Source organism: Oncorhynchus mykiss, chromosome 6 (assembly GCF_013265735.2).
Source record: "Oncorhynchus mykiss isolate Arlee chromosome 6, USDA_OmykA_1.1, whole genome shotgun sequence".
Taxonomy (NCBI): Eukaryota; Metazoa; Chordata; class Actinopteri; order Salmoniformes; family Salmonidae; genus Oncorhynchus; species Oncorhynchus mykiss.
Window position 1 is genome coordinate 73,120,317 of NC_048570.1, and position 12,264 is coordinate 73,132,580.

General features: G+C 45.5%; 1 protein-coding gene across 12 annotated transcripts in view; it reads left to right on the plus strand.

Annotated features, from left to right (window-relative positions):
- LOC110526543 (pleckstrin homology domain-containing family A member 7) overlaps positions 1 to 12,264 on the plus strand; it is a 144,790-nt gene that overhangs the window by 82,364 nt on the left and 50,162 nt on the right. For all 12 annotated transcript variants that reach the window (XM_036980923.1, XM_036980924.1, XM_036980925.1 and 9 more), the window contains one exon: positions 10,922 to 11,042. In XM_036980923.1, coding sequence (XP_036836818.1) covers positions 10,922 to 11,042 — 121 coding nt within the window. The remainder of the gene's footprint in view (positions 1 to 10,921; positions 11,043 to 12,264) is intronic.

Sequence of the window (12,264 nt, forward strand, 5' to 3'; positions counted from 1 at the left end):
CCTATTAGACTAGACTGGAGGTGAAACCCTATCGGACTGGAGGTGAAACCCTATCGGACTGGAGAGGAAACCCTATCGGACTGGAGGTGAAACCCTATCGGACTGGAGGTGAATTCCTATTAGAAGAGACTAGAGGTGAGTGAAGTCCTATTGAACTAGACTAGAGGGGAAATCCTATTGAACTAGACTAGAGGGGAAATCCTATTGAACTAGACTAGGGGTTAAATCCTATTGGACAAGACAAGATGTGAAATCCTGTTGGACTAGAGGTGAAATCCTATTAGACTAGACTAGAGGTGAAACCCTATCGGACTGGAGGTGAAACCCTATCGGACTGGAGGTGAATTCCTATTAGAAGAGACTAGAGGTGAATTCCTATTAGACGAGACTAGAGGTGAATTCCTATTAGACGAGACTAGAGGTGAATTCCTATTAGACGAGACTAGAGGTGAATTCCTATTAGACGAGACTAGAGGTGAATTCCTATTAGACGAGACTAGAGGTGAATTCCTATTAGACTGGACTAGATGTGAAATCCTATTGGACTAGAGGTGAAATCCTATTGGACTAGACTAGAGGTGAGTGAAGTCCTACTGAACTAGACTAGAGTGGAAATCCTATTGAACTAGAATAGGGGTTAAATCCTATTGAACTAGACTAGGGGTTAAATCCTATTGGACAAGACAAGATGTGAAATCCTGTTGGACTAGAGGTGAAATCCTATTAGACTAGACTAGAGGTGAAACCCTATTAGAGTGGAGGTGAAACCCTATTAGATTGGAGGTTAAACCCTATTAGAGTGGAGGTGAAACCCTATTAGAGTGGAGGTGAAACCCTATTGGACTTGAGGTGAAACCCTATTGGACTAGAGGTGAATTCCTATTAGACTAGACTAGAGGTGAATTCTTATTAGACTAGACCTTAGGTGAAATCCTATTGGACTAGAGGAGAAATCCTACTGGACTAGAGGTGAAATCCTATTGGACTAGAGGTGAAATCCTATTAGACTAGACTGGAGGTGAAACCCTATCGGACTGGAGGTGAAACCCTATCGGACTGGAGAGGAAACCCTATCGGACTGGAGGTGAAACCCTATCGGACTGGAGGTGAATTCCTATTAGAAGAGACTAGAGGTGAGTGAAGTCCTATTGAACTAGACTAGAGGGGAAATCCTATTGAACTAGACTAGAGGGGAAATCCTATTGAACTAGACTAGGGGTTAAATCCTATTGGACAAGACAAGATGTGAAATCCTGTTGGACTAGAGGTGAAATCCTATTAGACTAGACTAGAGGTGAAACCCTATCGGACTGGAGGTGAAACCCTATCGGACTGGAGGTGAATTCCTATTAGAAGAGACTAGAGGTGAATTCCTATTAGACGAGACTAGAGGTGAATTCCTATTAGACGAGACTAGAGGTGAATTCCTATTAGACGAGACTAGAGGTGAATTCCTATTAGACGAGACTAGAGGTGAATTCCTATTAGACTGGACTAGATGTGAAATCCTATTGGACTAGAGGTGAAATCCTATTGGACTAGACTAGAGGTGAGTGAAGTCCTACTGAACTAGACTAGAGTGGAAATCCTATTGAACTAGAATAGGGGTTAAATCATTATGGACTAGACTAGAGGATAAATCCTATTGGACAAGACAAGATGTGAAATCCTGTTGGACTAGAGGTGAAATCCTGTTGTACTAGAGGTGAAACCCTATTAGACTGGAGGTGAAATCCTATTGGACTTGAGGTGAAATCCTATTGGACTGGAGGTGAAGCCCTATCGGACTGGAGGTGAAGCCCTATCGGACTGGAGGTGAAGCCCTATCGGACTGGAGGTGAAGCCCTATCGGACTGGAGGTGAAGCCCTATCGGACTGGAGATGAAGCCCTATCGGACTGGAGGTGAAGCCCTATCGGACTGGAGGTGAAGCCCTATCGGACTGGAGGTGAAACCCTATCGGACTGGAGGTGAAACCTATTAGACGAGACTAGAGGTGAAACCCTATTAGACGAGACTAGAGGTGAATTCCTATTAGACTGGACTAGAGGTGAAATCCTATTAGACTGGACTAGATGTGAAATCCTATTGGACTAGAGGTGAAATCCTATTGGACTAGACTAGAGGTGAGTGAAGTCCTACTGAACCAGACTAGAGTGGAAGTCCTATTGAACTAGAATAGGGGTTCAATCATATTGGACTAGACTAGAGGATAAATCCTATTGGACAAGACAAGATGTGAAATCCTATTAGACTAGACAAGATGTGAAATCCTATTAGACTAAACTAGATGTGAAATCCTGTTGGACTAGAGATGAAATCCTGTTGGACTAGAGGTGAAATCCTATTGGACTTGAGGTGAAATCCTATTAGACTAGACTAGAGGTGAAACCCTATTAGACTAAAGGTGAAACCCTACTAGAATAGAGGTAAAATCCTATTAGACTGGAGGTGAAATCCTATTGGACTTGAGGTGAAATCCTATTAGACTTGAGGTGAAATCCCATTGGACTTGAGGTGAAATCCTATTGGACTTGAGGTGAAACCCTATTAGACTAGAGGTGAAACCCTATTAGACTATAGGTGAAACCCTACTAGACTATAGGTGAAATCCTATTGGACTTGAGGTGAATTCCTATTAGACTAGACTTGAGGTGAATTCCTATTAGACTAGACTTGACGTGAAATCCTATTAGACTGGACTAGACTGGAAATCCTATTGGACTAGAGGTGAATTCCAATTGGACTATAGGTGAAATCCTATTGGACTAGACTAGAGGTGAAATCCTATTGGACTAGACTAGAGGTGAAATCCTATTAGACTGGACTAGATGTGAAATCCTATTAGACTGGAGGTGAAATCCTATTGGACTTGAGGTGAAATCCTATTGGACTTGAGGTGAAATCCTATTAGACTTGAGGTGAAATCCCATTGGACTTGAGGTGAAATCCTATTGGACTTGAGGTGAAATCCTATTAGACTAGAGGTGAAACCCTATTAGACTATAGGTGAAACCCTATTAGACTATAGGTGAAATCCTATTGGACTTGAGGTGAATTCCTATTAGACTAGACTTGAGGTGAATTCCTATTAGACTAGACTTGACGTGAAATCCTATTAGACTGGACTAGACTGGAAATCCTATTGGACTAGAGGTGAAATCCAATTGGACTAGAGGTGAAATCCTATTAGACTGGACTAGAGGTGAATTCCTATTAGACTGGACTAGATGTGAAATCCTATTGGACTAGAGGTGAAATCCTATTGGACTAGACTAGAGGTGAGTGAAGTCCTACTGAACTAGACTAGAGTGGAAATCCTATTGAACAAGACAAGATGTGAAACCCTGTTGGACTAGAGGTGAAACCCTATTGGACTAGAGGTGAGCGGACCTTGGGCGGAACAGATACAGTGTATTGATCAGAATGTTAAAGCCTGAACAGATACATTATATTGATCAGAATGTTAAAGCCTGAACAGATACGTTATGTTGATCAGAATGTTAAAGCCTGAACAGATACGGTATATTGATCAGAATGTTAAAGCCTGAACAGATACGGTATATTGATCAAGATTTTAAAGCTTCCTGGGTCAGGATGAGGTGATTATTTGACCTGAGAGCGTCTTCAAGCTCTTCATACAGTATTGCCCTCCAAACACAGCCTGACTCAGCCAGACAGCAACCCACTCTATACTGTACACTACAGACAGAGAGAGGAGAAAAGGGAGACACAGAGAGAGAGAGAGAGAGAGAGAGCGGGAGAGAGGGAGAAAGAGAAAGATAGAAACCTTCTGAATAATTTACTCTCCAGAAGAGTGAAAAACACACAGCAGAAAACAGGGAGTCGTCCTCTGACTAGAATAATTTGTCAAAGCAGAGTTATTACCCGGGCCGGTTAGAGACTTTCAAGCTGACTGTAGGTGTATTATTTATGCAGAATGTTATGAAAATGATTAGTCGGCTAAAAATGACTTTTTGTCATATAATGAAGATGCCAGAGCATGAGGTGGGTTTGCACTATCAAATCTATAAAAAATAAAACGATTGAGATAGAAAGAATAGAATGATGATGCCTGCAATGCGCTTCCTTTGTGCTCTGTTGCTATCACAGAGGAGAGATCTGGGTTTGCTGTGGTCTGATCCTGCACTGCTGTATTCCTGCTCTGTAGCAGAACTGTTGCTGAGGCTGGGCTAAGACTGGGCTGGACTTGGGCTGCAGCTTGCAGTGTTTGCTGGGATTAGGCTGCTGCTGAGGCTGGGCTAAGACTGGGCTGGACTTGGGCTACAGCTTGCAGTGTGTGCTGGGAGTAGGCTGGGCTAAGACTGGGCTGGACTTGGGCTACAGCTTGCAGTGTGTGCTGGGAGTGGGCTGCTGCTGAGGCCGTTCCTCTCGGGTGGTAGGTAACCTTTATGGCCCCAGGCCTGGATCTCTTTCTCTCTGATGTGAAATATTGCTCCTTTATTCCACCACATCCCACAGCAGATTTCCCAGGGAACGCTTCAAAAGACAGCAGAGGTAGACAGCATGAGAGCTGCAATTGAAACAGGCGAGGGTCCCCTTGGTGCAGAGGGAAATGTGCTGTAAAAATGTTGGCTGGGATCCAGAGAGTTGGAACAAAGTTGTATTTTAGTTCCATGGTCAGTCCCTCGCCTTTGGCTGTGTCTCTGTGTTTTTATGTCCTGCACCAGCCTGCCCTGTCCGTACAAACTTCCCAATACATCTCCTCTTCCAAAGCTGCACAGGAACATGGCACGGCCGACAGGAAAAAACACTAGTTACAACATCTTTCATGTTCAGGCAGAACAATGCAGGGTTCCAGTGTCAGTAGGGGTGGAGTGGGCGGTCAAGCACGGTTTCCTAGTGTAGGAAGAGAAAGAGCACACACTGAGGAAGAGCACACACTGACACTGAGGAAGAGCACACACTGACACTGAGGAAGAGCACACGCTTACACTGAGGAAGAGCACACGCTTACACTGAGGAAGAGCACACACTTACACTGAGGAAGAGCACACACTGAGGAAGAGGAAGAGCACACACTGAGGAAGAGGAAGAGCACACACTTACACTGAGGAAGAGCACACACTGAGGAAGAGCACACACTTACACTGAGGAAGAGCACACACTGAGGAAGAGGAAGAACACACACTGAGGAAGAGCACACACTTACACGGAGGAAGAGCACACACTGAGGAAGAGGAAGAGCACACACTTACACTGAGGAAGAGCACACACTGAGGAAGAGGAAGAGCACACACTTACACTGAGGAAGAAAACACTGAGGAAGAGGAAGAGCATACACTTACACTGAGGAAGAGGAAGAGCACACACCGAGGAATAGGAAGAGCACACACTGAGGAAGAGCACACACTGAGGAAGGGGAAGGGCACATGCTTACACTGAGGAAGAGCACACACTTACACTGAGGAAGAGCACACACTGAGGAAGAGGAAGAGCCCACGCTTACACTGAGGAAGAACACACACTGAGGAAGAGCACACACTTACACGGAGGAAGAGCAAACACTGAGGAAGAGGAAGAGCACACACTTACACTGAGGAAGAGCACACACTGAGGAAGAGCACACACTGAGGAAGAGGAAGAGCACACACTTACACTGAGGAAGAAAACACACTGAGGAAGAGGAAGAGCATACACTTACACTGAGGAAGAGGAAGAGCACACACCGAGGAATAGGAAGAGCACACACTTACACTGAGGAAGAGCACACACGGAGGAAGAGGAAGAGCACACACTTACACTGAGGAAGAGCACACACTTACACTGAGGAAGAGCACACACTTACACCGAGGAAGAGCATACACTTACACAGAGGAAGAGCACACACTGAGGAAGAGGAAGAGCACACAGTTACACGGAGGAAGAGCACACACTGAGGAAGAGCACACACTGAGGAAGAGGAAGAGCATACACTTACACGGAGGAAGAGCACACACTGAGGAAGAGGAAGAGCACACACTTACACTGAGGAAGAGCACACACTGAGGAAGAGGAAGAGCACATGCTTACACTGAGGAAGAGCACACACTTACACTGAGGAAGAGCACACACTGAGGAAGAGGAAGAGCCCACGCTTACACTGAGGAAGAGCACACACGGAGGAAGAGGAAGAGCACACACTTACACTGAGGAAGAGCACACACGGAGGAAGAGGAAGAGCACACGCTTACACTGAGGAAGAGCACACGCTTACACTGAGAAAGAGCACACACTTACACTGAGGAAGAGCACACACCGAGGAAGAGGAAGAGCACACACCGAGGAAGAGGAAGAGCACACACTTACACTGAGGAAGAGCACACACTGAGGAAGAGCACACACTTACACTGAGGAAGAGCACACACTGAGGAAGAGGAAGAGCACACACTGCGGAAGGGCACACACCGAGGAAGAGAAAGAGCACACACTGAGGAAGAGCACACACTTACACTGAGGAAGAGAATACACTTACACTGAGGAAGAGCACACACTTACACTGAGGAAGAGCACACACTGAGGAAGAGCACACACGGAGGAAGAAGAAGAACATACACTTACACTGAGGAAGAGGAAGAGCATACACTTACACTGAGGAAGAGCACACACTGAGGAAGAGCACACACTGAGGAAGAGAGAGCACACACTTACACTGAGGAAGAGCACACACTGAGGAAGAGGAAGAGCACACACTTACACTGAGGAAGAGCACACACTGAGGAAGAGGAAGAGCACACACTTACACTGAGGAAGAAAACACACTGAGGAAGAGGAAGAGCATACACTTACACTGAGGAAGAGGAAGAACACACACCGAGGAATAGGAAGAGCACACACTTACACTGAGGAAGAAAACACACTGAGGAAGAGGAAGAGCATACACTTACACTGAGGAAGAGGAAGAGCACACACCGAGGAAGAGGGAGAGCATACACTTACACTGAGGAAGAGGAAGAGCACACACTTACACTGAGGAAGAGCACACACGGAGGAAGAGGAAGAGCACACACTTACACTGAGGAAGGGCACACACGGAGGAAGAGGAAGAGCACACGCTTACACTGAGGAAGAGCACACGCTTACACTGAGAAAGAGCACACACTTACACTGAGGAAGAGCACACACCGAGGAAGAGGAAGAGCACACACCGAGGAAGAGGAAGAGCACATGCTTACACTGAGGAAGAGCACACACTGAGGAAGAGCCCACGCTTACACTGAGGAAGAGCACACACTGAGGAAGAGCACACACTTACACTGAGGAAGGGCACACACTGAGGAAGAAGAAGAGCATACACTTACACTGAGGAAGAGGAAGAGCACACACCGAGGAATAGGAAGAGCACACACTTACACTGAGGAAGAGCACACACTGAGGAAGAGGAAGAGCACACACTTACACCAAGGAAGAGCACACACTGAGGAAGAGGAAGAGCACATGCTTACACTGAGGAAGAGCACACACTTACACTGAGGAAGAGCACACACTGGGGAAGAGGAAGAGCCCACGCTTACACTGAGGAAGAGCACACACTGAGGAAGAGCACACACTTACACTGAGGAAGAGCACACACGGAGGAAGAGGAAGAGCACACACTTACACTGAGGAAGAGCACACACTTACACCGAGGAAGAGCATACACTTACACAGAGGAAGAGCACACACTGAGGAAGAGGAAGAGCACACACTTACACGGAGGAAGAGCACACACTGAGGAAGAGCACACACGGAGGAAGAGGAAGAGCATACACTTACACTGAGGAAGAGGAAGAGCACACACCGAGGAATAGGAAGAGCACACACTTACACTGAGGAAGAGCACACACTGAGGAAGAGGAAGAGCACACACTTACACCGAGGAAGAGCACACACTGAGGAAGAGAAAGAGCACATGCTTACACTGAGGAAGAGCACACACTTACACTGAGGAAGAGCACACACTGAGGAAGAGGAAGAGCCCACGCTTACACTGAGGAATTGCACACATTGAGGAAGAGCACACACTTACACTGAGGAAGAGCACACACGGAGGAAGAGGAAGAGCACACACTTACACTGAGGAAGAGCACACGCTTACACTGAGGAAGAGCACACGCTTACACTGAGGAACAGCACACGCTTACACTGAGGAAGAGCACTCTATTATGCCAGAGGAGGTACTTTTCAGAAATCTAATATCTGTACTATATAACAATGAGGACATTAGGCTTATTCAGTTTAGTTCAATCTTCTTGAGTACTTGCTTTGAAGTGAACCTACAGCCACTGGCTTTCTCTAAACATCCCAGCCCCTGCTGCCTTCATTTCCAGATAGCAGTGAGTTCTTTGAGTGATGCCCAGCATCCGTGTAGGCGGCACTTTCATGGCTGTCTGAGTGTCACAGAGGAGTGAACCTCTGAGTGAGGCTACACACACAAACACACCAATGACATGGCAGGGACACATGGTCAATGGAGAGGTTTTTTAAAAGGTTGAGCAGCGCAGACAGACCTCAGCTTGCTCCCCAAGGCTTTAAAGTCTGCTACTGACACTCTCCTAACATCATTCTATGACTGTCACTATTCTAGAAAAACTATGGTGAGGATCATTTCAGTAAAACTGTGCCCTTAGCTAGTACTGAAATGACTCAGTTAATTAATCATAGGTAATATATGTCATTTGAAAATGTCAAAGTTCATTCCTAGCCCTGTGCATGTCAGTTTGAGGGTTTGAGTTTCAGGCATATCCTCTGCATAGTGTAATTAACAGACAGGCTGGTCTGTCAGTAAGACATCTTCAATTTCAGCCCTAAGCAACTCCGATCCCACAGCCACCTCTTGTCCTGAACTCAGCATCCTCTTTACACTATCTGCTAAGAATAGGAAAGAACCACAAATAACCTAACAAATGAAAAGTGCCTGATAGAGATGTAATACACCGTTTTATCCTTAAATCTACGTAAAGAAGGGCCTCCTAGTGGAGCTACTAACATGTCTGTCTCAACGGGCTGCAGACATTGCACCATCCTCACACAGACTTATTGCTCATGAAACTACCGTAAATAGCTGAGGATGACCTTATCAAGAATGTTGTGTGAGCAGCACGTCCATATAAACTGGCAGTAAACTGATTAGGCATAGCTACCTCTGTGATGAATGATACACTCTGATTAGGCATAGCTACCTCTGTGATGAATGATACACTCTGATTAGGCATAGCTACCTCTGTGATGAATGATACACTCTGATTAGGCATAGCTACCTCTGTGATGAATGATACACTCTGATTAGGCATAGCTACCTCTGTGATGAATGATACACTCTGATTAGGCATAGCTACCTATGTGATGAATGATACACTCTCACAACCACTTGTAAACACAAGCAGACCCATTTGTTCTTGACTTGATCACTCATCAGCCCCCAATGTCAGAGAGCATTTTGTCAGTTCATTTATTATTAAAGTACTATTGAACAAGGCTCTGGAGATTCTACAGCTGGTAATTGGGTTATATTGACTTCAGGAGCAGTGAACCTATACAGTAACTTGTCTGAATCTGACATCAGGAGATGGGAGGAGCTGTGTTACGCCTCAGTACTTCATTTGTAATTAATGTCATTATTTGTTTACCCAGCCCCTCGGGAATACTATGTTTTTATCGAAGGGGACGTTTATTAATTGTAGAAGGACATGTTAATTGCTAACTTTCCTCTGTTCTAATGAACCTTATTACAAAGAGAAAGCCCTTATGGCCTTCTTGGAACATAGATTTCCCATAATCCCTCTTCCTGCTGAAGTTTCCAGGCGGTTTGCCCATTACGCTCACTACAATCTGTGTAACAGTGTGACCTGGGTCATTCCTGGGCATTCCAGGGCAAAGCAGATTCCTGCTTTATCCTAAGGGAGCAACCACCTAGGTGCCCTTAAACTGTAATGGAATGTACTATGAGTAGCTGTACTTGAGGCCAGATATTGGGAGAGCCTGGTTACAGATGTAGGATCTTAATTTGAGTCAGTTTGCTACAGCAGGAAAATAATCCTGCAGCAACAGGAAATGTTAATTATTATGTGGATTATAATTAATGAACATTTTTTTGTAGGGGTTGATACATTTTTGGTTAGGGCAAATCAAGTCTGACATTTTAAAGTGGAAATTACTAACTTTTGAAGCCTTTTTAAACCTTGAATACACTATACATTTGCATTTCCTGCTTGGAAGGATAATTATCAGCAACAAAAGAGTAATAACATTAAGATACTACATCTGTAGATAAGAGAAGCTGGTTGATTATCATGTTATGCCAGTGAACTGGAACGGATTGTATTTCTTACAAAAACAGTTCCTGACTGTAACAATGTGATGATGTCATGAGGAAACGTGAGGTGTAATTTGGAAAGCATGGGTGGTCTCTGCTGAGTGAGTGAGTTATCTAATGGATGTAAATATGATGAAGTTTTTGTCTGGAGGTCAACACACTGTGTGTGTGTGTGTGTGTGTGTGTGTGTGTGTGTGTGTGTGTGTGTGTGTGTGAGCAAGAGAGCCAAATAATATTTGATCATGAGAAAGCTCATCTGCGGTAGCTCTGGTATCTCTGCTTTGGGTCTTTGTGTTGGAGGTTATGTGGAGGTGTAAAAGTTATTTGTCGTATAACATGTCCTCTTATGAAACAAGACATGCCAGCCCCAGGGACAGTGTCAGACAAAATGTTACTTGAGTGGCTGCTACAAAAAAAGTCCTGCCTGTTAACATAGCTGTAATTGCATTGGCTGTGACAGGTCGTGTGTCAGGAAGTTGTCGTTTCCTCTCTGAGAACCCATCCCTTAAGTTAACCCTGGCTCCCTTTAATGCAGATCCACTACAGAGGTATGGTGGTGGTGGTGAGATACTAGCATGACCGCTCATGTCTATGTCATTGATTTCCTTCTGTGCTGCCTCCCCTGCAGGACAGAGTCCCGGGGCATGTCCAAGCCACCGCCACCGGCCAGTCAGAGGCCCCCCAGCATGGTCAGCCAGACTTCCAAGGCTGTGACCTCATCAACAGTGGATGTCACCTCAGGGTCAAAGGTGAGAAAACGCCTCTCTTTTATGAGCATGTGTTGTCTTCTAAGTGTGTTTCATTTGTTTGGGTCTATCCCACAACAGTGTTGCAGCAATAAGGTCCAGTGATTGCAGTGTAAAGCGTTTGAATTGATATTGTTTCTAAGGGTACTGGGAGACTGTTAATTCTCATGCTGGAGAATTGGTATCATCTCCTCCAGAACACTCTCATTTTGATTAATGGCTGTAGACTGTAATAGGTTAGTGATTTTCTTCAAGCCCAGTGAAACTCAATTAAACCGCCACAGTGGTTGGCCATGGATTCACTATGTGCATATAAAAGGCTTTACTCAAATGGTTTAGTAAAGGAACAGTATTAGAAGATGAAACGGCTGCTATTGGATGTTTTGAAGGCACAGGTGGGGAAGTGACACTCCATAGAATGGCCTTGTCCCCTTATAAGGATCATACTTCCACAGAGGGCAGATGAGGGCAGCGAGGCTGTCTTCCAGACCCTGTGGTCTCCTCTGCTCTGCCACTGACATGGCTATGGTCTATCTTCAGGACATTGGCAGTTCAGTACTCACATGACACCCAGCTGCCCATCTGTAAAGTGATTTAGTGGCTCTTCCTTGACCCTTCCCAGGCCACATACACCTGACTGTCTCCAGCTTCTAGAAAAAGCCTGCCAGCCTCCTCTCTCTTCTTCCCCCGTGGCCCAGCTCTCCCAGGCTGAGAGGGGTGGCCATGCTGGGTGGCATGACAGGGCTACCTGCCAACTCACTATCGCCTCTCCAGTCTGACTGACGGGTGTTAACGTTAGTGAGTGTTGAGGCAGCACACGCCTGCCTGCCTGGCTAGCTGTAAAATGACCTCCTGGCTGTCTCAGTAATGCTTCAGGCCTGTGAGTGAGAGACAGCATTGTGTCAGCATCATATGAGCTGTCTGAAACCAATCAATCCCCAGTCAACCTATCAACACAATCATAGTAACACAACACTCTTCAGCTACACACAGCACCCAAACACATGCACTGACTTGACTGGGACTCTAAGCACTGCAGTAGGCGTATAAGTATTCCTATAGAACAGTGCCTCTACGGTTGTGAAAGTAGCTCTCCTAAGATTGTTGTACCTGTGTTAGAAGCAGCACCTCATCAGACCTCATGTCAACGTGTTGTCTGCTATCAGAGGTGCCAGTCATTTCAAGCAGAGTGGCAGACAGGGCATTATCGATGACCACTTGCTCA